This window comes from Scophthalmus maximus, chromosome 2 (genome assembly GCF_022379125.1).
Source record: "Scophthalmus maximus strain ysfricsl-2021 chromosome 2, ASM2237912v1, whole genome shotgun sequence".
NCBI lineage: Eukaryota > Metazoa > Chordata > Actinopteri > Pleuronectiformes > Scophthalmidae > Scophthalmus > Scophthalmus maximus.
In genome coordinates this window covers 10,409,535-10,437,222 of record NC_061516.1, presented here as the reverse complement: position 1 = coordinate 10,437,222, position 27,688 = coordinate 10,409,535, and the positions used below count along the sequence as shown (strand labels likewise).

The 27,688-nt window shown below is 41.9% G+C and overlaps 4 protein-coding genes, 1 long non-coding RNA gene and 1 pseudogene across 6 annotated transcripts; 3 read left to right on the top strand and 3 right to left on the bottom strand.

Moving 5' to 3' along the window:
- Positions 1–109: 109 nt before the first annotated feature.
- LOC118301644 lies at positions 110–1,276 on the top strand (annotated as a pseudogene).
- Positions 1,277–2,063: 787 nt separating this feature from the next.
- Positions 2,064–8,321, bottom strand: ruvbl2 (RuvB-like AAA ATPase 2). The gene is made up of 14 exons (XM_035625481.2): positions 8,197–8,321; positions 7,182–7,236; positions 6,950–7,005; positions 6,569–6,710; positions 6,258–6,387; positions 6,111–6,177; positions 5,878–5,984; positions 5,660–5,753; positions 3,609–3,827; positions 3,404–3,522; positions 3,089–3,208; positions 2,871–3,000; positions 2,580–2,694; positions 2,064–2,435 (listed from the first exon to the last, which is right to left on the bottom strand). The coding sequence occupies exons 2-14, from the start codon at positions 7,234–7,236 to the stop codon at positions 2,410–2,412; spliced, it is 1,380 nt and encodes a 459-aa protein (XP_035481374.2). The 5' UTR covers positions 8,197–8,321; the 3' UTR covers positions 2,064–2,409.
- Positions 8,322–13,442, top strand: LOC124849599. The gene is made up of 3 exons (XR_007030111.1): positions 8,322–8,481; positions 9,310–9,408; positions 13,295–13,442. It is a non-coding gene; the product is annotated as an uncharacterized LOC124849599 (long non-coding RNA).
- ftr83 (finTRIM family, member 83) lies at positions 10,752–15,364 on the bottom strand. Of its 2 annotated transcripts, XM_035625480.2 has the most exons (8): positions 14,692–15,364; positions 14,163–14,258; positions 13,730–13,963; positions 13,325–13,484; positions 13,152–13,208; positions 12,475–12,543; positions 11,905–11,971; positions 11,487–11,621 (listed from the first exon to the last, which is right to left on the bottom strand). In XM_035625480.2, exons 1-7 carry the CDS (start codon positions 15,265–15,267, stop codon positions 11,919–11,921), a joined length of 1,245 nt encoding a protein of 414 aa, XP_035481373.1. In that variant the 5' UTR covers positions 15,268–15,364; the 3' UTR covers positions 11,487–11,621; positions 11,905–11,918. The 2 variants fall into 2 exon arrangements, with proteins under 2 accessions (XP_035481372.1, XP_035481373.1); XM_035625479.2 differs by lacking the exon at positions 11,905–11,971 and having other exon boundaries at positions 10,752–11,621.
- A 4,456-nt stretch (positions 15,365–19,820) lies between these two features.
- ftr82 (finTRIM family, member 82) lies at positions 19,821–24,957 on the top strand. Its single transcript, XM_035625476.2, has 7 exons — positions 19,821–20,537; positions 21,933–22,028; positions 22,207–22,440; positions 22,859–23,018; positions 23,121–23,177; positions 23,408–23,473; positions 23,620–24,957. Exons 1-7 carry the CDS (start codon positions 19,941–19,943, stop codon positions 24,138–24,140), a joined length of 1,731 nt encoding a protein of 576 aa, XP_035481369.1. The 5' UTR covers positions 19,821–19,940; the 3' UTR covers positions 24,141–24,957.
- An 816-nt stretch (positions 24,958–25,773) lies between these two features.
- atp5l (ATP synthase, H+ transporting, mitochondrial F0 complex, subunit g) lies at positions 25,774–27,342 on the bottom strand. Its single transcript, XM_035625482.1, has 3 exons — positions 27,185–27,342; positions 26,598–26,758; positions 25,774–25,973 (listed from the first exon to the last, which is right to left on the bottom strand). The coding sequence occupies exons 1-3, from the start codon at positions 27,234–27,236 to the stop codon at positions 25,875–25,877; spliced, it is 312 nt and encodes a 103-aa protein (XP_035481375.1). The 5' UTR covers positions 27,237–27,342; the 3' UTR covers positions 25,774–25,874.
- Positions 27,343–27,688: the final 346 nt, after the last annotated feature.

Below are 27,688 nucleotides of genomic sequence, written 5' to 3'. Positions count from 1 at the left end.
GCTACACATGCGTAGGACAGGTGTAAGCCAATCAGAGAGCTTGTTCCCATGCTAATTTGCGTGGTTTTACCCAACCAACACAAGGCCCCCAAGTGTCTCGGAATGCTGAATGGAGGGGTGAAATGACTTCCCGAATCCAATTTCGAATAGGATTTGGAAAAGCAGCAACGAAATGGATTCGAAAATGAGAAAAGGAATTACCCTTTTAAATGCCTTATTAAAAGCTGTATTCTTTATTCGGTTTGTGAATTCAATTATTTATTTCTGTTTTTAAAACTGCATTTTTAAATTGATTTTTAAATGCTCTTATTTATTTAGGAATTCATTAATGTATTTTTAAACTATGTATTTAAATACTGTTTTAAAGTTTCATTTGGAAAATCTTTTTAGACTTCCTCTATTTAATAATGGATTACTTAATGGATAAAGAAACGCTCTATTTCAATTTCCGTGTCCCTTGAGGTCCTCCATAGTGGACATGTCTGGCCTACCAGGAAAGTTCAAAACCTGGATCTACCAGCATGCCATTCTTCCCAGGAGCCTGTGGCCCCTCGTTGTCTATGCTTTCCCACACTCATCTGTTGAAACCGTGGAGAGTAAGGTCAGCAACCACCTCAGGAGATGGCTGAGGTTGCCAAAGAGCCTGAGCAGTATTGCACACCACGGTAACAACAACAAACTGCAGCTGCCCTTCACATCCTTGGAGGGAGAATTCAAGGTGACAAGAGCCAGACAAGAGGTACAGTATAGGGACTCGTGATGACTGGCAGGAAGTGGAGGGCAGAGGATGCTGTTCAGGAAGCAGAAGCAAGGCTGCGTGACAGGAGGCTGGTGGGAGTGGTCCCACAAGGCTGAGCCGGGCTACGATCCTTTCCAACTCACCAACCAAACACCATCAAAGGGAAGGAAGGGCGCCGCCTAAATTCAGGATGAGGTGAGAGCAGCAGCGGAGGATGTGAGATCCTGCAAGGCGGTGGGAATGAAGCATCAGGGTGCTTGGACATGATGGGAGAATGTGATTTAGAGGAAAGTAACCTGGGCTGAGCTCTGGAAAACCGAGCCTAACTGCAGCACATTTCTCATCCAGGCATTAAGTGCTTTCAAGCCCTTCAAATTTGCACTCATGGGGCATAGCAGTCACCAGCATGCCCACTGTGTTCCAAGTGAGGAAACCCAGAACACGTCCTCAGCTGCTGTGCAAAGGCACTTGGAGAGGGACAGTACCGACTGAGGCATGATCAGGTCCTGAAAACCCATCGCTGCAACAATCAGCTAAGGACTTGAGTCCTTAAAGCAGCGCCATCTCTCCTGGAAGACAATCGCCTTTGTCAGAGTTGGAGAGCATCAAAAACCCACCAGAGCATCATCATCAGCAGGCACCCCAACAAGGGACTGACAGCTGTTGGTGAACCTCAGCTGAAGTTCCCCAGCCACCAGACATTGTCCATGTGATGGAGTCCAACAAACTGCGATGCTGGAGCTGACAATCCCATGGGAAGATCACTTGGAAGAGGCATTCGAAAGGAAGCTCTCCGAGTACGCAGAACTGGTCAGCAACTGTCAGCAGGCTGGATGGAGAGCGTGGTGTCTTCCAATGAAAGTTGGGTGCAGGGGATTCGCAGCCAGTTCTCTGGCTAAAACATATCCTAAACCCATATTGGAATAAACTACAAAAAGGATGGGATGATTTGCAACCCTGAGTATTTGAATGACTAACTAGATAAATATCAAGGTGTGAGGAAATCTGTTCCATAGAATTAGGTGTGAGATTAAGGTGTGGACAAGAGTACATTGAAACAGCTTTAAAAATAAATGCAACAGTTGTTTGAGGCTTTACGCAGGGTTGCTCACTTAATTATTTTAAAGCATGGCCAGAGCTCACATTTCTCACCTCAGGTTGCATCTCGTACCGTTTGCAGAAATAATTTCTTGGAGAGATCTTTGGGCTCCACCTTGTGGTTGCAAATTTAAATATATCACATACGTCTGAACCTTACATTTTCAGAATAATCTGTTAGTAATCACAACAGCTGTTGGTGTATGTTGAAAAAAACAACCCTCAATTGTGCTAATAAAAGCCTGTTTAATATTTTTCATAAAAATAAAACATTGCAAAGATAAGTAAACAAAACAACGCTGAAGGAATGGATATTCCTGCCACAAGGCCTCGGTGGTCAACAGAATTGTGCTAAATTCATAATTGAGCCAAATTTTGGAAAATAAACTTGATGTTGAAACATTATTAACACAATATAAGTTGAACAGAAAACAATATGTTACAAATGTATTACATCTGAATTCTAATTCAATGCAGATTTCCAATTTAAATGTTCTGAATTAACTCCAACCCCAGAGGATGATCAACAACATAGAAAACTTCAGAGAACGACAACAAAGCAGTCATCTTCATTACGAGGTTTCCATTGGAGAGGTTTCTGAAATGCAAGAACAAAAAACAAATGTATCAAGCTAATTCACCAAATAATGTACAAATTGTTTTTTTAACAGCATAACAAGGTCTTTTATTTTATGCTTAACATGAAGGGAGAGATGCGTCTACTTTTTGAACAGTAACTCACGTGTTTCATTAAAGAGGAAGGAATCCTGATACTCTTTCATGTACTGAGAAGATCTGGCTTCATCCAGGAACAGAGAATAGACCCTTTTGATGTCTTCCACCTGAACTTCTGTGCCCTGAAAAAGCCAGAACACATGCATGACCCCAACACTAACGCAAATGGAAATCATGACTAAATTACTAAACTCCAATCAATTTTTAAATAAAATGCATACAGATGTTGATGAGATGTTCTTTTTTAACACGTGTTACAGCTGCAGCAATAAAATCTTCTTGTTCTGCCTCAGCTTACCTTGCGTTTGCGGCACACTAGTCCTGCAGTGCTGATCAGCTGAATGGCGTAGCGCAGCGACGTCTCCATGCCTATACGAGTCAGGACAGTGTGAGCCTCCTCGCTCAGCTCCACATCTTCCTCCTCACACCTGAAATAAAAAAGCATTTGGATTTACTTAATTTCTGCACTGGAAAGACGTAACAGTTTGTTGATGGACGATCAGTGCAGACTCTCACCGGATCTTGAGGATCTGTCTCGTCTCTTTTTCGGTGTAAGGGGAGGCGACGATGATGAGCAGGCGATCCAGAAGATCAATAGGGATGCCATGAGGGCTCTGATAGTTTGTGCCACGGATACTAAATGGGAGGAAATTCAGCGTTGTGTGAAAAAAGTAGTTAAAAGTGCCAACTCAAAACTTTTTTTTTTTTCATTGTTTTGGAAAATGATATCACCTACATGGATACTTTATTTGACCACTTAACAAATCAGAGATTTTAAGAATGAATTGTTAAATGAAGTAGTGTGGAGGTAAAAGTAGAAGCAGACAGTACCGAGTGATGCCTCTGTTGGTGGCCATAATGACAACTGGGGACAGGTCACTCTCCAGGGCACGGTTCAGGAAAGAGAAGCACTCCATGTCCAACATGTGGACCTCATCAATAAATAACACCTGGAGCCACAAACATGGACAATCTTGAATGCAATTACACAGACCAGAGGAGGAAAATATATATACACACCGAGCGTTGAACCTACCCCTGGAATGATCTCTGCTTTGCCCTCTTCCCTCCACTCACACACTTTAGCATTAATCTGCTCGCGAACTTCAGACTTGATCTCTCCAGTGTCTCCAGAGAAGAGAGCAAGAAAGCCTTGTGTACGGCTGTTGATGACATCGATCTCATGGAGGGACACCGTGTGGACCACCTCTTTCCTCTTCTGCAGCTCTCCCTCTGGACACTGCACAAATTGTGTCTGTAAAAAAAAAAATGGGCCCCATTATATTACATAAAGTATTATGGTAATATTGTGTCGTCTTATTGTGTTTGATATTATATAACATTTAATCTTAAACAAGCTTTAGCTAATGCATTTTGTGAATCCACATGAACAAATGTAACGGTAAGAGGTAAGGATCCTAATAATGTTCACAGTATCCTTATGTATTTTAAAAACTACTGCTCTGCACATAAAATTGGTCATTACACATGTATACAGACAAATATGTATACATACAGTGCATCCGTAAAATATTCACAGCGCTTCACTTTGTTTCCACATTTTGTTATGTTACAGTCTTATTCCAAAATGGATAAAAAAAAATTCTCTTTCTATTCTACACACAATACACCATAATGACAAAGTGAAAAAAGTTTGTTTGAAATTTAACATGTACATAAGTATTCACAGCCTTTGCTCAATACTTTGTTGAAGCACTTTTGGCACTATTACAGCCTGAAGTCTTTTTGAGTATGATGCTACAAGCTTTGCACACCTATTTTGGGCAGTTTATCCCATTCTTCTTTGCAGCTACATCAGGTTGGATGGGGAGCTTCGGTGCACAGCCATATTCAGATCTCTCCAGAGATGTTCAATCAGGTTCAAGTCTGGGCTCTGGCTGGGCCTCTCAAGGACATTCACAGAGTTGTCCCGTAGCCACTCCTTTGTTATCTTGGCTGTGTGCTGAGGGTCGTTGTCATGTTGGAAGATGAACCTTCGCACCAGTCTGAGGTCCAGAGCGCTCTGGAGCAGGTTTTCATCAAGGATGTCTCTGTACATTGCTGCATTCATCTTAGCCTCGATCCTGACTAGTCTCCCAGTTCCTGCCGCTGAAAAACATCCCCACAGCATGATGCTGCCACCACCATGCTTCATTGTAGGGATGGTATTGGCCAGGTGATGAGCGGTGCCTGGTTTCCTCCAGACATGGCGCTTGGCATTCTGGTCAAAGAGTTGAATCTTTGTTTTATCAGTTCAGAATATTTTGTTTCTCATGGTCTGAGTCCTTCAGGTGCCTTTTGTCAAACTCCAGACGGGCTGTCATGTGCCTTTTATTGAGGTGTGGCCTCCGTCTGGCCACTCTACCATACAGGCCTGATTGGTGGAGTGCTGCAGAGATGGTTGTCCTTCCTGAAGGTTCTCCTCTCTCCACAGAGAAACACTGGAGTTCTGTCAGAGTGACCATCGGGTTCTTGGTCACCTCCCTGACTAAGGCCATTCTCCCCCGATCGCAGTTTGGCCGGGCGGCCGGCTCTAGGAAGAGTCCATGTGGTTCATAACTTCTTCCATATACGGATGATGGAGGCCTCTGTGCTCATTGGGACCTTCAATCCTGCAGAAATCTTTCTGTACCCTTCCCCAGATCTGTGTCTCGATACAATCCTGTCTCGGAGGTCTACAGACAATTCCCTGGACTCTATCCTTTGGTTTCTGCTCCGACAACTGTGGGACCTTATATAGACACAGGTGTGTGCCTTTCCTAATCATGTCCAATCAACTGAATTGACCACAGGTGGCCTCCAATCTCAATGATGATCAGTGGAACCAGGACGCACCTGAGATCAATTCTGAGTGTCATGGCAAAGGCTGTGAATACTTATGGACAGGTTATATTTTCCTTCTTTATTTTTCATAAATTTGCAAAAATGTCAAAAAAAAAATTCACTTTGTCATTATGGGGTATTGTGTGTAGAATTTTGAGGAAAAAAATGAATTAAATCCATTTTGGCCTTATTAGTGTAAAAATCTGCTGTTGATCATCTGAGTATGAGTTAAAGCTTCTGGATTTGAGTTATCTGACAGCATACCTGTGATCCCATGGCATCATAGTCTCTGGCTCTGGTGAAGGAGCGGCCCAGCTTGCTGATCTTTCCAGTGGCTTTGTCAATGGTTATAACATCTCTGAAAGACAACAGAGAAATACAGTTCAAATCACGAGTGGCTATTCAACAGGCCTGAGTGTTGAATAGCCACTCAGGCCTATTACAGATTCTGTAAAATTTAGTAAAAAAAGAGATTCACTCACCCTGCTTGAACCTTCTCTTTACTGAGACTGTCAATCATCTTGTTGCCTAAGTCATATATTGTCTCCATCTCAGTAGTCTTTAGAGTCAGCTTGCCTTCCTTGGCGCCCTGATAGAAGGCAAAGTATAATCCAAGAGCGTTGTTTTTAAATAATGTCAAGCAGGGCACTTATACACTATTCATTTAAATATTTTCCAAATCAGGCAACAGCTGACAACAATGTAAGCAGCCTACCGTTCCAGTGGCTGGTCTGTCAATCTGGATTTCTACCACCTCTCCTTCAATTATCTCGGTTTCCTCCCTGTAAAATACAAACAAGAGGTTAAGGGCGATTGATTTTAAACATTAAGGATTACGTAGGAGAAATGTCAGCAAACTCACTTGATCCTCACTCCAATAGCTTTTCTAAAAGCTTGGCTTAGTGCCTCGGTCTTGCTCATCTCCAGAGAGAAGATCTCACTACCAGCCATCGCTGTGAAGGGTGTATCAGGGCCTAGAGACTGGGCGATACCTACACCAAAAAGAATGTTTTGAATGAAGCTAGGTTCAGTTAATCAATCTAGGAGCAGGAACGCTTGCTTTACTAAAGTATAACTTAAGCTAATTACATATCAATGCAAGGAAACAATATCACTTCCAGGGGAGGATGATGAAATGACAGTGTTCTGGAAAGCCTTCTGTGTAGCCCTTACCCATAGCAATGGCAGTCTTTCCTGTGCCAGGTTGGCCAGCAATCAGTACTGCCCTGCCAGCGATGTGTCCATCTTTGATCATCTCCAGAATGACCCCTGCTGCCCGACGGGAGGCCAGCTGACCAACCATCCCCTGAGACACCTGCAGGTGAATAGAAACAAGATACCCGTGAGATTGAAATTCAAATCATGTTAATGCACATCTGCACGTCATTCTGTGTGGCAATCCAACATAAGCTAAATTAGAAAAAAAGAGGCAAATTTCACTAACAATTACTTGACATTCAAATAGACAAGATTTACTTGTGAAGTTTTACTCTAAATGCATCACTTTAGATGTTAAGTCCCCCAACTACACACCATGACCTAACTTTACTCTACCTGTCTTGGCTCCAAAGCATCATCCAAACCAAGGCCACGAATGTGAGAATGTGCACCTGAACACAAGATAAAATGTAAAGAGGGGTTTAAGATCAGGCACCACTTGCACCAACAAACAATAGGGCTGGCCTATATTAAAACACACAAAGCAATCATTCATTTGCATACGTTAACATTCAGGGTCTCATTGTAAATATCAACATCATTTCATTATATAAAGACAGATTCTTACCAATTCTCTCAATACGCATGAGGTCACGAACCTCTGGAACCTTTCCAGTCGCCATCTGCATCAAGTAAAAAACAGGCCTGGATATAAAAATGGCATCGATATGAACAAGAACTTGCCCAGCCTTCTTCTACCTTATGTAACCTTTGTTGGATCGTTGAATGGAAAACACATAAGGGAACATAACCACTCCTGTGCATCTGTCCTATTTACAATCAGTCAAGTATTTTTTTTGAACCCCATTAAAACCCCACAAAACGTGGCTAATCTACATAAACCTCAACATCTGGTTTATAAGGGTGTCTTTGTCTTGTGATATACAAACGTTGATTTTTAGTTTCTCTCATACAGATTTCTTACCTATACTTGTTCATGTTAATTCAGACTGAGCTCGTGGATCAGGACTGTTTCATTGTGTTTGGCTCATTACCCATTACCTTTGTTGACGCTTGAGCTATTTCTATTTAAAACGGCGTCAGGTTTCACCCTTCACCCATCAGCTAATATTGTGCATGTTGACCAAGCTGGAGAAGCTACAGAGGTTAAACTAACATTAGAAGAATCCGCCCTGTCCAGTCGGTTGTCATAGTGACAGGTCGCTAACGTCTGCATCAACACTAGCGTGGCTTGACGACCGTATTAGCCAAACCGCTGCGGGTTTTTTTTTATATGTATTTATTAATTTATTGTCGTTTTCATGAAAGCATCAGACCGTTTAAGTGTCAGAAAAATCACGTTCACTCAAACTGACATGCGAAAGCCACAACTCTATCCTGCTATATCATCTCGAACTGTGCCAGTCCACGCATTGCTATTGCTAGCTAATGTTGTGTTAGCATTCCAGCTAGCTCCATTGAAAGGTGTCCATCTTCTGAAACTACTCGTCTACCCTGACGATGTAACGCCGGAGCTAGCGGGAATGGTTAAACGTAAACTACGCGTGTGGCGATGTAAAGACTCGATCCATAAGGATGTGAAATATCAATTTCATTTATCTGGAGAAAAAACAAACACTCACCGCTGCTGCCACACTTGTGAAAACGTGAGAATGCGGCGCTTCTTTCTGAATGTGCGCAGGGGAAATGTGTCCGACGAGAAACAACTTCTTCTTCTTCTTGTATGTGCAAGCTTTGGCGGTGACTGCCCTCTGTGGACATGGCGGCGAAAGACTGACGAGAGCGCTTTGAACGTTTCTCAATACCAAGTACTGGCTAAAGAAGGAACTTGGGAACTTCGATCGGGGAGTACAAAGCTTTCTCGAAGAAGAAGAGGAAGAGCGGATCCGTGAAAGAAGAGCCAGGATGTAAGCATGTTTGTACGTTTGTTTAATTCGCCAATCGACCTCAACCCAATCTGCATGTCAAACAAACTTCATTCACCTGCTAGACCCACCAAACCTCATTAAAAAAAAAAGAAGTAATTTGATTAATCATAAAACATAATTCATGTTGAAAGAAGCACACAAAACAACGACAACAAAACTCACCCACACCATCCTGGTTAAAAAAAGTATCTTGCTTATTAAAGAAAACAACGACTCACTCTTCAGCTAGCTAACATTAGCGTTGTCGCACAATCCGAGACGACAAATTCCTTTTTAACGTCAAACAAATGAAACTTAATCCACATTCGGTATTCTGCTCGTCGTTGTCGGTCTGCTCTTGGTTATCCAAGTTGGTAAAGTTGGGTGGCAAGTGTCCCGATAACCGTAGGGTCCTGAAACTGCAACTTCCTGTTGCAGGAACCCCCAACTCCTTTAAAAAGCAGGTAAATCACTTAGTCAGTCATCTCATGATACAATCACGAATTCTGAATGTCATTACCGGTTTGTTTTCATTTGTTCCTTTTGAATGGACTTCTAAATCCTTGACCAGGCTACATGATTTTTTTTTTGGCGCTTTAACTCTAATTGGAGTAAAATGAAGGACTAACCAAACCAACATGTATAAAGTACAGGACTAGGAAGGGTTAATGTGTTCCGAGAGTCTTTATTATGTCTGAAGTAATAATAACATAATGAAAGAGTGTGGTACATCTTTACAGGCCAGGTAAGCTGTACCACTAAAGTAAAACAAATTCATTTGTTGTACCTTACTCGCACTGCTGAACAGTTTCTGGTGCCTCCCAACAGTGAAACAGCGCCCCCTACAGAAGCCGTCCCAGGACTGTCATGGTTAAGATGCATACGTCTCTCCACTAGAGGAAGCAAGGCTCACACATGCTTTTACAGGTTTGTGAACGTTGAGGCAGTCACCGACAGGCCTAAGGAAACAGCAAATGTCCACTGCACGTGTTGCCTTTAACGTTTTATATGCCTTATGTGCTAAAGTCAAATGAAAATATTTATATTCCATACTTGTCGATATATATCTGTGTAATGCAGTAACTAAAATCAGATGTTAACTGTCTCACTGACGTGGGGGTTTAGATCAAAAAGTCTCTCTCTTTCTTGGTAAAATATTTACAAAAATGGCCAGATGACCTGTTAGGTAGTGCAAGTCTGACGGTGTTCCTTTGGTCCCTCGTCAGCGAAAAATGTTTAAATCAACGTTGCAATGTCGCTGAACCATGGCAAAGGATCCTTTGGAGAGTTTTTCATATCCTCTCTGCAATATCTTCAAAGTTTACCCTTGAGGCTGCAGTTTTAGGATTCCACAATCTAGACCTACTTTACTCCACAGTGATAGGAGGGCGATACTGAAGGTTACAGGCTGTTCACAAACTCTTTTGTTTGTCTTCGTCACTAGTTGTGTTGGTGTGTAATCACTGGTTTGCATCTAAATGAAACACACGCTTCGTCAATAGACAGGCCTCTAAAATGCCTGCCAGCAAAAAGAAAATGGCCACCAGCTTGAAATGCATGTCGTTTTTTTTCTTTCTCCTATAATGTTGAAGTGAAACTCTTCCAATTTCAGAGCTACTTCTGAAAAGAAAAATACAGCCCGAATCCAGACTTTTAATGAATAACTAGATGATAACGATCTTTACTGTCAGGCAGGGCCGTACCTTAGTTCAGCATACCACAAACAATTTTAACTACTGCTTGATGAGTTTCGACTATGTATGAACTCAGGAGCTCTCGGTTTCACCTAACCTATTTCTGTACAACTCCTCTCGAACCTCTCAGACTTCCACAAAATCAACACTGCTGTTCACACACAGAGCACTGCTGCTAACACACAGACACACTGTCTCACTATCGCCCCGTCTCACAAGTGAATCCTTGTTAATTTTACTTATTTTATTGTTTTATTCATTAGGTGATGTCAGTAATTTAATCTATTTCTTTAATATTCATTTGGCATAATGTTCTTGTTTTGTGATGTAGACTGTGGAGATGTTATTGAAAAGCTTCCATTAGTTTACCTGGCAAAGTGACTGTGCCTTTAATATGAGTTTTTCTTGTCTTATTAAATGATTTTGGATTAAGTGAATAAATTAAGAAATGAATGAAAACATTTTCCTTCCTACCCCCATTTCATATTATGTGTTCATGGTATGCAGGCAGAGGGTTTATTAATCTGGGGTGCATAAGACATTTTTAAGGATGGAGTAAAAACACAACATACATCCTTACCATAAAAAACTTTATTGAAGTGTATAATAGCCTCTACAAATGATCACATGACACATTTCAATTGAGTACAGCCTTCATTGTTTTAAATAATTTAAATGCTCATTCTCTTTGTAAACCTGACCTTAGATTCCACACATGCTGATTTGCAGAAAATTCAGTCATCAAGAATAGGTTCCCTTGATACTGAACACACATTGAATAGTCCAAAAAAAAGAACATATGCAATCATGGAAAAGAATCATTATAACATGTCATCCCAGCGTAGTAATAATTTTGTTCTGCATCCATAAAAATACTGAATCACGGTTGTACATTGATTATTGGAAGTGGGTTCTTTAATTACAGCTGGTTGAGGGTGATGGCCGACTCATACCAAACCCAGAAGCCTGGATAGACAGCCTCGCTAAAAGAGGCCTTGAAGCGATGGAGGAGAGACATGGTTTCCCCGACAGTGTAGAAAGAGAGGGTACCCCCAGCGTGGTCTAGGAACACCCCTATACGGGAGCAATAGGCAGCGTTGAGCTCTATCTGGTCTTTGCTGTGGCGAGCTGAGTAGCTGGAATCAGAGCAGAAGAGGCTCCAAGACTTGCGGTTGTATCCAATGCGGCAAGTGTCGCCATAGCCGGTCCTCTTGATGCCTTTGTAGGTGACACCGATGGCAGCCCCCTCCCCGCTCCAGTCAACCTCCCAGTAGTAGGCGCCTCCAGAGAGGGGCTCCTTACACAGGACCTGGGGCAAGGAGTCAAACCTGGCAGAGTTGTCACCGTAGGACTGGGGGTCTCTCTTAAGGGCAGCTTTCCTGTTCCCCCGAGACAAGTAGAGCTGTCTGTATGCTGTGTTTGGGTCCAGAGTGAGCTGACAGGCATCTAGGAGTACATGTAGAGAGGAGATAAGGGTTTAACTTAAATTGCTTGGCTTAAATGTAAATAAGGAAATCCAAAATGGGAAAACGTCAATGTTTCACAGCAGCCAAAGCAGCCCTCACCAACACCTGCAAAGTTGCAGAGGTTAGCAGAATGTAATTAGGATTTCTAATCCTGTTAGATGTTTAACTAACTTCTGCAATGACCCAGTTTCGGGGAAAAGTGGGGAAACCCTCTGGTTGTACACACATAAACCACATTAAGCCGGGAGTTAGATGTCACCTGCCTGCTGTCTGCAGGTCACAGTTGGTGGGACACCCGGTGGCCTCGGCTAGATCTGCCCGGCCTATTATCTGGAATGCCAGAGGTATCAACACTGTTTGTGAGTTTGACCACTGACCGAGGTCCATCTAACAAAAAGCATATTAAACTGTAGAGCAAGACCCGCAACCTTTAAGCACCTCCAAGAGCGGCCTTAGAGACAAAGCCATTTTTCAACATTAGATTCTTAGCCTCCGAGATTAGATCAGACAGAAATAAAAGGCTAACAGAATAACGAATGGATTATTCGTATGATACAAAAGAAATGGTTTGTTTGGGGGGGTTGTTCTAATCTAACTGGTTAGTTTGCATCAGCGTTTTTATACACTCAGCAAGTGATGGCTAATATATATATGATGAGTCCGTGTCAACACTGTGGGACATACAGTAGTTACTATAATCTTATTTTGTGGTCATCCACAGGGTTTGACTGAGAACCTCATTGGCATCTAATTTGCCCCATGCACTGAAAGGAGCAGGGAGAGCAGTGGACTGTGTCACTACAGAAAACTGTATCAGAGAAGCTGAGACTCACATTTCAGGAAGTCCTCCCTGTACTGAGGTTCCTTGACTGGTACAGACTTGTACACCGCAGCTTCATCACCTGTGAAAGTAAATATGTACATGCGTCAGTTAAGTGATAGAGAATTACTTTCTATAACACAATGCTAGCAATTACAGAGGAAGTAATCAAAGTCACCGTTACAATGCATGCGTTATACCAATGGTTTTGACAAGACAAGGCAAGGAAGGCTGGTATAATATGGGTAGTGTTGATATTCTTGTTATAAACACTCAGATACTGTCACTGTTACACTTTCAATGAAGCTGATCTGGACGGTCCAACACCATATAGTTTGTTTTTATATATCAGAGAAAAATATTACCATATACTCAGTCAAAGGAAACATTTAAGCAACTGAGTCACCTTAGACCACCCTCTAATGAATATCTCACTCCGGCCATGAGTAAGCATCCAACAGGATTTCACAAAGCCTATTGAGTATAAAGGCCAGTTAAAAATTATAAATCTAATTGACTTTCCTGTTGTGCTAAAATCTGAATTTGGGTCAATGTAATTTCTAAATACTGTACCTATGCTGGTTTAGTTGGTTACGTAGAAGGAGTTTGTACGAGATTATTACCACATTGCTTTGTTGTCCCTGTAAAATCAGAGAAAGAAAATGTATTTGTCTTGAATGACTGACTCACTTTTTATTGACCGTCTCTTTTTGGATTCGTCCAGTTGACAGAAGGTCATTTTGTTAACTGCAAAAAAACAAAACAAAGTATTAGTTAACATGTGAATGCAATAATATCAACCCATTATTTATTTTTTTAATTCTCTTACTTAGAACAACAAGGACTTGAGGCTCCACACTCACCTGCCGTGGCTACCTTGACCAGTTCATCATTGCTGAATTCATTCAAGTGCTGTTTCATCTCAGAGACGGCCTTAGTCACTGGGCCGAAGGTGAAGTAGGGGTTGACGCTAACTGTAGGCAGCTCCTCAGCGTCCGTCTGAGCTATCAGCATGTGGTAGCTCTAATAAGAAGAGAAAAAAACAGCACATCATTGAAATAATGTACACTTTAAATGTGTTCACTTTTTCTTTCACTTTACAGCATACATCACATTTTCAGTTTCTAGTTACAACTAAGTGATATTCATTTCGAGTTAAAACGGACATTGAACAAATGTTATATGGTGTATTAATTATATTTGGCAAGTTTGCCATGTAATAGACTAATGACCTGTCCAGTAGAAGTTAGTTAGTCAGTAGAAGTTACCTGGATGAAGTGGATGTGGTCCTCAGTGCGGGACAGCTGGGTGATCTCGCTGTCCCTCCTCCTCAGGTCAGCGATCTCGTGGGTCAGTCGCTCCATGTGGCCCTCTGCGTTGTTGAGCGCCGCTCTCTTGTTGGAGGAGATCAGCTTCGCCATCTCCTGCTGCATCCTCTCGATGGAGCGCATCATGTCACCAAACATCTTCTCACATTCGTGCAGCGCTCTCTGGGCCGAATTCTGCACAGGAAACGTGGAGGTATGTAATAAATCAACTGGGTGTCACACTGGTTTTTCAAGCACACTGGGGGGAAGCTGTCATTAGCAATACATGAAGGAATGTTGTCCGTGTTGGTTAGTTGATTTAATGCTACTTCCCTTTCAATCTGTAGCAGTTAGTCTGGTCCTATCGTGCGTGATTGATGACGGTGACACAAACCTTGAGAGCGTCCACTGCTTGTTTTAGTTCCTCCATCTGCTTGAGTCGGTCATGAATCTTCTCTTGAATCTCAGCCTGGGTGGAGCCGAGCCGTTGCTATGAAGAGAACAACAGACACTGTTGATATTGGTGACACCAGTTCATTTAGACTAAATCATCTGCTCAAGACTATCTAAAACTTACACATTAGACTTTACAATAATAGTGCACAGCACAAATCAAATATAAATGAAAAAAACATTTTTTGTAGCAGCCTTATTTTCATTTGGGTGAGTCTCAGAAAATGCTCAAGGCTTTAGTTTATGGGCTTGTTTGTGTATTGTAATCTTTCATGGATCGTTGCTTGCGCAATGACCCATGATGTACACGTGTCATTATTCAATCACCAATGGAAAAAGGTTAATGTGCGTGAAACAATACTTTTCATGTTTAGCAAAGCATATTCTAGCATTATTAGTAATTATGTCGCTGTGCCAGTGACAACATGTTGTCAGACCTGTGTTGTCACTTTAAGTAAAATGTTACCAACCTGCTCCTCAGCCCTCTCCTGCTCGGCGGACACCATGTCGTGACCTTTGTGTTCTTTCACCGTACAGAGCACACAGATACACATCTGGTCAGTGCGACAGAACAGCTCCAGACCCTTCTGATGCTGGGGACAGATCTGCCTGTCCAGGTGGCCAATTTCGTCCACCAGCTTGTGCCTTTTGAAAGTGGCCGACTCAAAGTGAGGCTTGAGGTGCTTCTCGCAGTAGGAGGCCAGACACATCAGGCAGGTCTTAACGGCTTTGTGCTTCTTGCCAATGCAGATGTCACACCCTACATCCTGGGGTCCGGCATAGTTGTAGTCAGGGGACGGGGGTGGAGGTGGAAAAGGTTCGGAGTTGCGTTGGATGGTGGAGTGTCGGGAGCCTGCCATGCGTCTGGGTGTGGGCCTCTTGTTGTAGGAGACCCTGCACTGTGGGCAGAGGAACGAACCCGTGTGGTCAGCATGGTCCCAGTATGTCTTCAGGCAAACGGAGCAGAAGACGTGGCCACATGGGATGGACACTGGATCCCTGAGGTATTCCTTGCACAGGTAGCAGCTGTCCTGGTCAGATGACATGAAGACAACTCAGTGCTGTTCCCTTCCAATACAGTGGCAATGCTGCGAAGTCAGTCAGTGGCCTGTGTCAGCACAGTAGCGAAGTGATCCCACAGATACTACAAGCGTGACTTATATAGTGTAAACAGAAAGGCTGGCTAAACTGGTTAAGCCGAAACTAGTAAAACAAAGGCGTGGCAAAGAAAGGACACAGTGAATGCCTCCATTGGTTACAGAATGTAAGGGGAATGATTGAAATATGTGATTACAAGATACTTGGCTTTGAAAACACAAAGCTATTTTGAGTAAGTTTAATTTTTTTAAACTTTTATATAAACACTCAAAAGAACAAAAATCTATCGAGACAGACTTTACTTGTTTTTTTTTTATGAGCAGGAAAGGGGACCATAAAAATGGTATTTAAAATAATGTTTGTTGTTTTTGCATCCGACAAATAGTTGAGTAAAAGGGAAAAGGTACGGCACTCAAAAGCTTCCATGAAACAATGCAATGTTAAGAAACCGCAGGTGTGTCACCCTCGACTGTTTAATTGCTGAGTGTTACAGATTGCCTGGTGACAGACTGTTCCCTTTGGACATGTGTTGATACCCACTCAAGTCACAGCACAAACTGACCTTACTCTAAAGAGATTATTTCCTGCATGATGGCTAATTATAATACAGCTCCTTTTCTGGTGGTCGACTAATGTCTCATGAGTATCAGACTAATCAGTGACTCCTTTTTGTTGGGGATGTAGGGTCAATGTGTGAAACCAAAAGAACTGCTTTGTTGGCTTTGGATAGATTATGGTGATTTGGCCATCTCGAGGCTGTGAGAGGTTGACCTTCACCTTACCTGCAATCAGTTAATTATCAACTCGCACTTTTACTTTGCGCTTCATGATGACTGATTTATAGTCAACGCTGAGTTACTATCCCCCAAAAAGGAAAATTCACTCTAGAGCTGCAACAGTTAATCGAATAATCGATTAGTAATCGACTACTCAATTAATTGCAGACTAGTTTGATAATCGATTATTCTATGATTTCAGCTTCTTAAATCTGAATGTTTTGTGGTTTATTTGTTCCTCTATGACAGTAAACTAAATATCTTTGGTGTGTGGACAAAACAAAACATCATCTTGGGGTTTGGGAAAGACGATCAACATTTTTCAACATTTTATGACATTTCATGGACCAAACAACTCATCGAGTAATCGAGAATGAAAATGATCCTTAGTTGCAGCCCTAATTCACTCCACCAAACTCCAGCAAATATGAGAATGTTTCTTCTTCTGTGCTAAGAAACCTCCTGAAGTATATTTCGTCTTACAGTGGACACACCTCCATGCCAAGATGGAGTTTCAGTGCTGCTTAAGTGGAGATAGGAATGCAACTACACTTGATAGCCCAGATAACAGGAGGGCCGAGAAAGCCTGCTTAAAAGATTCCATTGTGTTAGAGCCAGCAGGGCCCGAGCAGAGTGCCAGGCATTACAGGGCCTGTTGTCCGTCAACAACAGTAACTGCAGCTGACAGGCAACACTAAATGTAGCATCTTATTTGACTAAAAAAATTCCACTGGCAAGTGATGCAACCTTGACTTGATTTTGTGAGGATAATAAAGCGTAAACTTTGTGTTAGCAAAAACATATTGAAATTTTCTCAAGCTGTAAATTTGTTTTCAAATAAAGATCGAAATTTTAGATGCAAGAGCAGCGTGACCTTGAAGACCATGAACTGATCTCAATATTACATTAATATTACAGATTTGCGAGAATTACTTTTAATCCCATCAGTTGACTTTTAATACATATTGCACCTATGTATTTACCTGCATGTGGATTCAGTAAGTGTGACCCCAGGATCTCAAAAAATATGTAGGTTATTAGATAAAATTGTTGAGTTGAGTCACTTTCAAGAGTTTAAGTGATTTTTATGCTCTGTAATTGAAAATGAATTATGTCAATCTTATAAGCAACATTCAAAATGTCACTTCAGGTGTCCTCCAAACGTACATTAAACTGGGTCTTGGTTAAACTTCGATATTTTATTATTGTCTTTCCAGGCTTTCCTTGTACTTTGCTCCAACTGGCCCTTCATAAAACAAAAAATATATTTTTTATGGGGAAGGAGGACTTATACACTTTACTTTTTATATATATATTATGAGCCACCTGACACATTGTTTCTCTTTGATTTCTACACCTACTGAAAATTAAAATGCCTAAGAATTTGTTTAATACTAGGCAGGATTGTGTGACCAAACACTATCAAATACTTTTGTGAAGCCTCATTATTTAAATGTGACCCTCTCTTCACTTAAAAGCATGTGTTTCACAAGTAAGATAAAGGCTCCTTATTTTGAAGTTTCAGTTTATGTGACTAATTTATTTGCTTATCATGAACACTTCTTCAATCAACTCTTCCCCCCGAAAGTCTATGATCGACTTTTTACAGGAGACAATACCATGGTTTGAAACCCCCCAACTTTCTGCCAAAACATACTTAATTTTAGAGGTTTGGTTGAAGACAAGAATGTCTAAATTTGTGTGTACAATGTGGTGGTGGGGTTTGCACTTAAACTAAACTTCTTTTCTATGAATTATGTGTCTGCATAGTATGTACTTTGCTTCTAATTTTGATAATAAAAGCGTCGTTTGAAGGTCCCTTTTGCCCGGGGGCCCCAAAATTCCCTTAAAAAAATTCCTGAATAAAACCAGGCTATTTTGTGTTTTATATTAAAATCTATTAGTGGTGTACAGTCTATCATTTCCCTCCAGCACTTTTTTCCCATTTGTGCATCTACCAGCGTCAAGAAATGTGGACGCTGTTTTTCCATAGCATGTTACCAAAATCGTGACTTCCTGTTTTTATTACTCACACTCAGTGAGTGGCTCAAAGTGGGCCCTCGTTTCCCTTGATGTAATAGCCATTTGTGTTCTCGTGCACTCGCCCTGCAGAAAGCACACTCACTGCACCATAATGAAGGTTGACCTTTCAACTTAAACTTGAACTCAGCTACGCGTGACTGTGGAGTTTCATCACAGAACACACAGAACACGGGGGCTTGAAACAGAAAGGCTAACCCCTTTGCCAAATGTGTGATTTTAAATTAAAGTGTCTTGTATCCTACACATTATCATGCTTCATATTGACTTTCTAAGTTACATTTTTTTTTTTTTTTAAGTGCAAAGTCTTCATTTTTCTATTGTGTTAGAAATCATAAATCAAAGTCAAATCCAAAGTTTTGTCGCTTGGTGGCCTTCTTCTCCACTAGTAGGTAGTTAATCTGTAAGCACAGAGCGCTCCCTCCACTCTGGAGGAAGGAAGGAAAAACTGGCTTATCAGAAACCTGACCAAATATGGAGAGGTGAAACTGCCTAGTGTATGATGTAAGGCACAGTATGAATTGAAGGTGGAGCCAATGTATTTCTTTACAACTTTAAATTATCATTTGTTTTTCTCCAACAGAATTTGTTTTAGGCAGGAAATGCAAAATCTGTGAAAAAGCCTCTTTATTTCAAACAACTTCCTTTCCACTTGGGCTTTTCAAAGTAATCCTGAGCAACAGACTGATACTTTAATACTGTAGTGGGGCAGTAGTATTGGCGGAAACTAGTGATAAAAGCCTGATTGAAATGCTAATGAGAGGTCAGCAGACCCTTGATGTTGCCGAGAGAGTCTGGGTCTCCTCAAGAGATTTGTACCTAAGCTGGTTTTAAATGAACACTACATTATGTCATGAAAAATGAAAGGAATGAAAAATGTGATGAAGCATGCACACAATTATGTCAAACATCCATTGCAACATCACACCTGGAACCGACAGGTATGTCATACTCTTGAACGTGCATGCATGTGTGTGTGATTCCATTTGGCGTCTCAGCCATGATATTTGTTCTGCACAAACAGATACATATCTACAGTTAACTAATTGACTCGTAAAAAAAAAGAGATCTGACCGGTTTGACCGGTCACAGTGTAAATACTGCAGATCTGCATTCTGCCAGCAGACAAACCTACTGCAAGTTAAACTTTTGAACAAGTTCTTTTCGGTGATAGAAGAGGCGTAAAGCGGGGATGTTTGTTTATTGGGTGGTCCCTCGAATTCCTGCAGTACCTTCGTCCACATTGATGTTTGTCGGACTATAACCGGTCTGAGACAATGGCAATTCTGTCCGAAAACAATAGGTGGAAATACAGCTGGCGAGGAGTGTGCGCGCAATTCAACCACAGATGAGCCACATGAGAAATTTGAGAGTAAAGGAAGCAGCAGGGAAAACGGAAGCGTTTTTTTTGCGCATTCCTTGTCACTTCTTTTGCTTTTCACATTTCATTCATTCTCTCTGTTTCAGTCTGTTCTCTCTCTCTCTCTCCCTCTCTCTCTCCCTCTCTCTCTCCCTCTCTCTCCCATCTGCCCGCCCTCTTGTCTTTCTCTCTCCTTCTCCCCCTCCCTTCTTGCTCAACCTGCTTATCTAAACTGGGCAGGGCTCAATATACTCACAGCACAGGGGGAGGGCCTTGTCTGCTTTCAATCAATAACCTCTGGAATTCAGAAATACAAGTAGGTCCTGTCCCTGGCAGGCTGTACCAAACTCTTGAGGGCGGTCTCCCAGGCACCGTCGACGAAACTCCTATCTGCTTCTGGCATTCTCTCTGTCTGTTTCCACAGGTCTGACTGTGTGCTGAGTCCATGACAATGGCTGATCACAGTTCTCCAGATTACTTCAGCTGCTCCCTATGTCAGAGCCTTCTGAGGGATCCTGTGGCTATCCCCTGTGGCCACAGTTTCTGTATGGACTGCATCAGTGGATATTGGAACGAGGCTGACTACACAGGGATTTATATTTGTCCCCAATGTAAGATCACATTCACCCAGAGGCCTGTGCTACGCCCCAACGCCACTCTGAGCATGGTGGCTGAGAAGATCAAGAAGAGCGGTCTGAACCTCAACCTCAACATGTCCCAGGTGAACGTCTACGCCGGACAGAATGATGTCCCCTGTGATTTCTGCACTGGGAAGAAGTTGAAGGCTGTGAAGTCCTGTCTGAACTGCCTGGCGTCCTACTGCGACAAGCACCTGAAGCCTCACTATGAATCGGCCACATTCAAAAGGCACAAGCTGGTAGAGGTCCTTGTGAACTTGGACAGGAAGATCTGCCCGCAGCACCAGAAGTCCCTGGAGCTCTTCTGTCGAACTGACCAGATGTGTATCTGTGCCATCTGCACAGTCAGCGAACACAGGGGCCATGACATCGTCTCTGCTGAGGCAGAGAGGGGTGAGAAACAGGTAAGCAACCCTCCTGTCTCAGCTGATGACTTCTTTAAAATAGATGAAACACTCAAAGGTTCATGAAAAGTATTGTTCACTTGTTAGAGAAATCACTTTCAGTCTACGTCTCAGAGAATGATAGTCTAGCTTCATGTCAGAAAGATAAGTAGCTCTCAAGTTGACAGTGCACCACAAAGTCATGGGAAAAGTCATCTCTAAAAGGATTTCCAGAGAGATAAACTTTTGAAGACACACATCCCATACATCAGAAATACTGTATATAGTCATTGGAGTAGCTTGAATTAAAGCAAACAGGCTGTTTTGGCCCCCTCTTTTCCCAGCACTACAAACCGGTGGTTGGACCTTGACCCGTTTCAACAGCACTATCAGCTAGCCTGGCAGGCATTCACCGCCAAAACAAATCCAGCTCTCTGATTAGCTGTGTGGAGGCCGGGGCAGTGACATGTGGTTATCGCTGCTGAAAGCTGCTTTTCACAGAATGTGGTGTTCCAGCTGTGGGATAGATACACAGAAACTGTCCACTTCCTCCTGCTGCACCGGTTCCCACCTGTGGGAGCGGGTCTGTAATGACACAGGAATGTCCGGGAGTCACGGCCTTTCCACACCACATGATCAACCAGTCACAGTGTTGTGGCCACATTCAAAATCCAAATTCAAATAGCCAGGCTATTTGTGAAACAACGAGAAGTAGATAACACTGTCGACAGACACCATAGTGTAAGTCTAAATTGTTGAGAGCAATTATGGTTGTTGTACATGAGTAATTTATGACAGCCTGGAATATGGGCTGAAGGATTTTTAGGCCATGATTAAGTAATGATTCATCCTACTGTTTTCTTTTCAACACGAGGAGCCTGGTTTCTCTCATCCACGGATTTACAACCTGACTCTCACACATCTCACTCCATCTCCCACTATTCCCCTCCCCCTCTCATCCCCCCCAGATTCCCCACATTCCTCAAGCTTATCTTGAAGAATGGGTTGGTGGGCTTGAGTAAAAGCTGAATTAGAAGCCCTCTATTCTGCATGTCAGTGCTCTGTGCACCTTGAAACATCTCTTTAAAAGTCAGGCAGCGGTAGATTTGCATTCCTGACAGAATTCCATTACATACTCCCCCCGTTGTGCCCTCTCCGAGATAAAAGCTAGCCGTATTAAGAAGATTCTTTGAGTAGGGTTTATTCGACATGGCTAAGGGCCTCCCCAGATATTCCTTGATGAGAAAGAATGTCTGCACTGAGCCAACGAATATTAGGCTTCATACCTAGTACAAGAACACAGCATAACATTCAGCTACAGCTTGTGAATCTTCAAGCATGTTCAGCTTTCAGAGTGGGAGTGCATGTGAGGAAACTGTGAAATTGATGGCTGCTTAATACTTCTTTATTCTGCAGAAACTGTTGGGCGTCTCCCAGGCTGAGATTAGACAAAAATGCCAGGAGAGGGTGAAGGAGTTGGACGAACTGAAGACTGCAGTGGATTCCCTGAAGGTGAGGACACCGTGTTGATAATATCGTGTGTCTTCCTACAATCTGGCCTTCTCTGATTATGACAGAAAAGAAAGACATCGCTATGAGATGTCTGCCATAACTGTAAAGCTCATTGTAGACCAAACCTCGTGGCAGCTGCCTCTGTGAGGTACTTACGCCCCGTGTGTGTTGCATCCAGAATTCAGCCCAGAGAGCCATGGTAGAGAGCCAGAAGATGTTCGAGGATATGATCCGCTCCATTGAGAGGATGAGGTCAGAGGTGACCAAGTTAATTGGCATCAACGAGAAGGCCGCTTTCAACCAGGCCGAGGCTTTGATCGAGCGACTGGAACAGGAGATTGATGAGCTGAAGAAAAAGGAGACGGGGCTCAAGCAGCTGTACAGCACAGAGGACCACATTCACTTCTTGCAGGTAACATGTTGTTTTGAGATTGACTAACTGAGAAGGAATACATCTGGAGTAGTCATTTTATGGTGCTATGGTTTACTGGTGGTGGAAGAACTACTTTTTTTGTCAGTTAGCATAATGATGATGCTGAATAATAAGCACATGTGGGTGTGGCTTTTAATAAGTTAGCTTTTTACTTAACAGGTTATCCCTGTTCATGATGACACAATTCTAGTCTGCTATTCACAATTTATGATTTTACCGTGTTTGGATGTCCCTTTCAGTAAGATTATAGCTCTAAAATGTTGAGTTGTAAAAAAAAAGATAAAAAGGAAATTCCCATTGGGATTTCTAACCCTTTATGTAGTGATAGTTAAAAGATTCTGTCATCCATGTCAACGTTTATCCATCCCCATCACAATGCTTTTCCTTTTCCCACCAGAACTTCAACTACCTCTGCACTCCAACTGATGATAGCTTCCTTCCCAGAGTGACGGTAAACCCTGACTTCTCCTTTGGGGCTGTGAGGAAAGCTGTCGCTGAGATTAAGGACCGACTTGAGGAGTTTGGCAGAGAGGAGCTGCTTAAGATCTCCAAGTCAGGTTTGACTTCACCACCAGAAACGTAACATCCGTAAATGATGGGCATAAAACACCAACAACCTGAATTTGCTAAATATGAATGTGTCCCTTTTTTTTTTGCAGTGAATGAGGTCCCAGTCTACACGACAGAAAGTCGAACATTGGAAAGAAAGAGCAGAGGTTAGCACTATCGCATCTTATAGCAATTTAAGACTTTGGGAGGTTGAATTATTACCAGTGATGACAGTGCAGTCACCCCGGAGTGTTGAACACGAGCCCCTGAGCATTTGCATCTTGGATTCCTCTGTTGCAATCACCACAAAAACAATCACATTAAGAAAAGAATTAAAAGCATGTGTGTGGGTGTGTGCAGTTCGCATTGACCTAACTCATGGCATCTTCATCTGCAGGGAAAGAAATGATAGTGAACAACCTCCTTCCACCGGAACCGAAGAGCAGAGCAGACTTTGTGAAATGTAAGTTATAATCATAATAATATATTTGATTTATAAAGCGCTTTTCATGGACCCAAAGTTATCTGATGTATTTACTGGGAAAGTGACAATTTAGGTCATTTACCAAATAAACACTATAAAAAATGTATTGCTTCTTCTTCCCCTAGACTTCTGCCAGCTGAAATTAGACCCGAGCACAGCCTACAAGGAGCTATTCATCTCTGAAACCAGCAGAAAAGTCATCCGCACAAGGGACCTGCAGCCCTATGGGGACAACCCAGAGCGGTTTGACAGCTTTGCCCAGGTGCTGTGCCGGGAGGCCCTGTCTGGGGGTCGCTTCTACTGGGAGATCGAGTGGAGTGGGGAGTTCTCCATCGGAGTGGCCTACAACAGCATCAGCCGAAAGGGCAAAGGCTCACTGTGTCTCCTGGGCTACAACGACAAATCCTGGAGTCTCCTCTGCTCCGACACAGGTTACTCTGCATGGCACAACCGTGTGGACAAAACCGTCAATGGCCCCCACTCCCCCAGAATAGGTGTGTACCTGGACCACACTGCAGGTGTGCTGGCATTTTACAGCATAAGCAACACCATGACCCTCCTGCACAGGTTTGAGACCACATTCGTTGAGCCCATCTATCCAGGCTTCGGAGTCGGGACCTCAGTCAAGATCTGCAATATCAAGTGATCGTCGACAATTGAGCCCTCATTTGAAAATATTTTACATTTGTTTCTTACACTACACAGCAATGCTTTTGGAATATATATTTTTGCAGAAAACATTTTGACATTGTACCAGGCCACATGAACTGAGTTTTATCGTTTTGTGTTCAAATGTGTATATATATTTTTTTAACCCTACACATCACATATTAGGTTTTGCATTCATGCATGCTCTCAAATCACATTATCGTGTTAGTTTTCTAAGACTTTGCTGAAATACATAACAACTACGTAATCATGCAAGTACAATACAATATGAAGAATAGTGTTATTCCATTTAGCTTCTAATAAAAACTGCTGAAGGATATTATAACATGTCAGTATGCAATAAATGTTCCACAGATAAAAATATACATTACATTTTTAGATTTAGTTTTAGATTTACAATTATTTCTAAATCAAAGGTATGACATATTATGATACATTATGATATAATTATATTTCATAATGACTGTGCCCTGAGATAACCTGAGGTACATTTTCTTATGTCATCACACTGTTGGACAATATTATTTCAGAATACATTTAAAGTCCTTGCATTTTGTATAATGTTCATGTCCCTGCATCAACAGGTAGTATTATGGTTTCATTATTCAGAATATTCATGTTTTGATATTATCTGTCAAGTCACATCAGTTGCTGAGCCTGTTTTTCTCACTTGAACTAACCCTTATTTAAATTTGTGTATGTTTACTTATATAATGGCCAACCAGATTATAATTGTTATCTTGTTTTGTAACAAAATTATCCATTTATAGTTCGAAAATAAAGAGCTAAATGAATGACTAGATTGCTGTGTGTTGTCTGTGTGGCCAGATTGTGTTTTATCAGCCCATTTTTAACCACATGTAAATATGAACCAGTGAGCCACCTGCTCCGAAATACATGAGCCAACAGTGTTTGAAAAGTGAGGATACTCGTGGCTCCCTCTGTTGGTTCATTGCAGGAACTGAGCTGATATTAAAATGTAATGACCACTGTGGCTATGGCTGTAATGTGGATCATTGAGCCTATTTTCATGCAGCCAAAAATACCAGCAACAGTCTTCTGTTTTGACTGCATCTATAATCATGCATCATATGTCAGAAAATATTACATTCATTTTTTGATAAAGAAAAAGCGTTTCTGATTAGAGTTCAATCCATTGAAATAATGGTTCGAACACAGAACAAAGCTGTAGCTTGAATCTCATAGCTAGTTCGATAAGAGTAGAGAGCAGAGAGCAATGGTTGAATGTAACTAAGCACGTTTACTCAAGTGCGGTACATTAGTACTATAGAATTTAGAGGTACTTGCACTTGAGTATTCCCATTCGCATTTTCTGCTACTTTTATTCTTCCACTCCAGTACATCTCCAGTGTTAAAATTTGCTTCCCCATACATATATATATATATATATATATATATATATAAAATATCGGCCGATATATCAATAACGGTAATTTTGACTAATATTGGCACAAGTCCCAAAAATCCAATATAGGTCGGGCTTTACTTTATACTATGAAAATGAAAGTCTGCAATAAACCTGCAAGTAATGTACAAACCAAGCACAACAATCCATCATATGGAGAAATCAAGCAGTCAGAAAACAGAACTGTATTTTTTAACAATAGACATTTGTTTATTGGTTCCCAGGATTCTTATAGGAAGTTGAGCATAAAACGCTCAAGAGAAAAAAAGCACGTCAGTCCAAAATTCAGACATCATAGCCAACTATGCCTCCTTTGCCAATGCACTCTCCAATGTAGAACCACATCAACACCTCAGTGGCCACCAGCCCATTCCTTAGAGCATCCTGTGAGGAAACAAAAAAAAAAATTGCATTTGATTTGCCGCTGACGATAATATAATTGTCACTGTTTTCATTGTGGATTATCGTTTTAATTTTGAACAGCATAGACTTAACAATGAAAAGGGGAATAATACTTATCAACACATCTCACTCATGTCTTCTTTAGCATACAATGATTCAACAATCTGTCAGATTTTCAAAACCATTTTCCATAGTCCCTGTTTTTTAGTGTCATGGGCCAAGTAGAATGTCAGGATCAAAATGTTTACATCTTGATTATATTTTGCCGACAACACATTATCATATGCCCGTCTCATATACAGAGACGGGCAAATTAAAAATCGTATCAATCTTCCTTCATTGCTGAAATAATCGCGATGCCTTTCTAATTATGCAACGTTCCCTAAAGTGCTACTCTAAAAATATATATCTTTTTTAAACCTAACCCCTGGTACATAGTGTACACGACTTGAGAAAAATCCCTATGAAACATACAAACTGGCCATATAGATGCTTGCATTAGCATTTCTAACGGTGTGGCACGTCATCACTGTTCCTGAAGACAAACACTGTATCTATTTTGGTATTTTTAATCAACAACATAATATGTTTTGTCTCACAACCTACCTTCACCGTTGTTTGACCGAGACGTCCTGTTTGGAGACCCTTGATGAGGTTGGTTGCCCCCTCGATGGCCTTGGGGATCTCGGCAGGGGAAGGGGGGACAAGTTCAACACGGGCATAGTACCAGAAAGTTGATAGCCGAGGTTTGGAGTAGGTGACAGCGGCTAAGAGAGAGGGAGAGAGAGAGGGAGGGAGGAACACTGATGTTACTCTGCTGCTCTTCTGCCGGAGTTAGCGTTGGGCTGTCGCACAGCTCCCTACACTGGTAGCAATTAGCTACTTAGCTATGTGGCTAATGGTCATTGAGTGTAAACAACATAAAGCAGCCGTGCTAGCTACGCCCAACGCAATTCAGTCAGAGTACGATGGGGTTAAACGATTCGATGTTTCCTCCTTCACATGCTGGGTTTACTTCCACAACAACCGCCGGCGTTACGTCCACTTCATTCACTCGGCGGCTAGGTCACGGCGCAGCTGGCGGCGACGGCCTCGCTGCATCTTGTCAATGAAGAGCACACTTCCTGCGTCTCAGTTCCGCATTGTTGGACACATTATACTGATATTATAATCACACCACACAATGGACCTACCGCCGACCAGCGAAGGTACTCTGGCGACCATCCTTTGCAATGCCTGTGCCATATTGAAGTGTTTGTCGATGCTAACCGCTTCCCCCGGTGCCTGCTAGTCGACTGAATGTCACCTCCAGTAGAAGGACCCCGCGATGACAGCTGACCGCACAACTGCCTGCTCGGAAACGGCGTAGCTTAAGAACTTCCTGCAGAGTTATCATTATTTTTTTTTATCAAATGTCATGTTTGCATGTTTGCATTCAGAATGCATGACATCAATTTATTTTCACGTTAAGGTCAGTGATTAACCTCATAAATAATTTACACAATTCAAGTGTTGACGGCTAATCAGTAGCTAATTAGAGTTTGCCAATGATAATGATAATACTACATTTTATTTGTGTAGAACTTTCAAAAAAGAAGAAGTTACAAAGTCCCTTACAAGTTTGAAACAGGATAAAAACAAATGGACTCATTAAAATCAAGCATTTAAATTACAACAAAATACATGAAATGGAATAT

Coding starts and splice junctions, on each gene's coding strand:
- atp5l (XM_035625482.1), bottom strand. CDS start 27,236: ATGGCACAGGCATTGCAAAGGATGGTCGCCAGAGTACCTTCGCTGGTC. Junction 26,759..27,184: donor AGTACCTTCGCTGGTCGGCG/GTAGGTCCATTG, acceptor CCTCTCTCTTAG/CCGCTGTCACCTACTCCAAA. Junction 25,974..26,597: donor TCGGTCAAACAACGGTGAAG/GTAGGTTGTGAG, acceptor GTTTCCTCACAG/GATGCTCTAAGGAATGGGCT.
- ftr83 (XM_035625479.2), bottom strand. CDS start 15,267: ATGTCATCTGACCAGGACAGCTGCTACCTGTGCAAGGAATACCTCAGG. Junction 12,544..13,151: donor AAAGAGACGGTCAATAAAAA/GTGAGTCAGTCA, acceptor TTACTTTCACAG/GTGATGAAGCTGCGGTGTAC. Junction 11,622..12,474: donor CAGGGAGGACTTCCTGAAAT/GTGAGTCTCAGC, acceptor ATGTACTCCTAG/ATGCCTGTCAGCTCACTCTG.
- ftr82 (XM_035625476.2), top strand. CDS start 19,941: ATGACAATGGCTGATCACAGTTCTCCAGATTACTTCAGCTGCTCCCTA. Junction 20,538..21,932: donor CAGAGAGGGGTGAGAAACAG/GTAAGCAACCCT, acceptor TTTATTCTGCAG/AAACTGTTGGGCGTCTCCCA. Junction 23,019..23,120: donor GCTTAAGATCTCCAAGTCAG/GTTTGACTTCAC, acceptor TTTTTTTTGCAG/TGAATGAGGTCCCAGTCTAC.
- ruvbl2 (XM_035625481.2), bottom strand. CDS start 7,236: ATGGCGACTGGAAAGGTTCCAGAGGTTCGTGACCTCATGCGTATTGAG. Junction 3,828..5,659: donor ATGATGCCATGGGATCACAG/GTATGCTGTCAG, acceptor TTTTTTTTACAG/ACACAATTTGTGCAGTGTCC. Junction 2,695..2,870: donor TAGTGTGCCGCAAACGCAAG/GTAAGCTGAGGC, acceptor TGGCTTTTTCAG/GGCACAGAAGTTCAGGTGGA.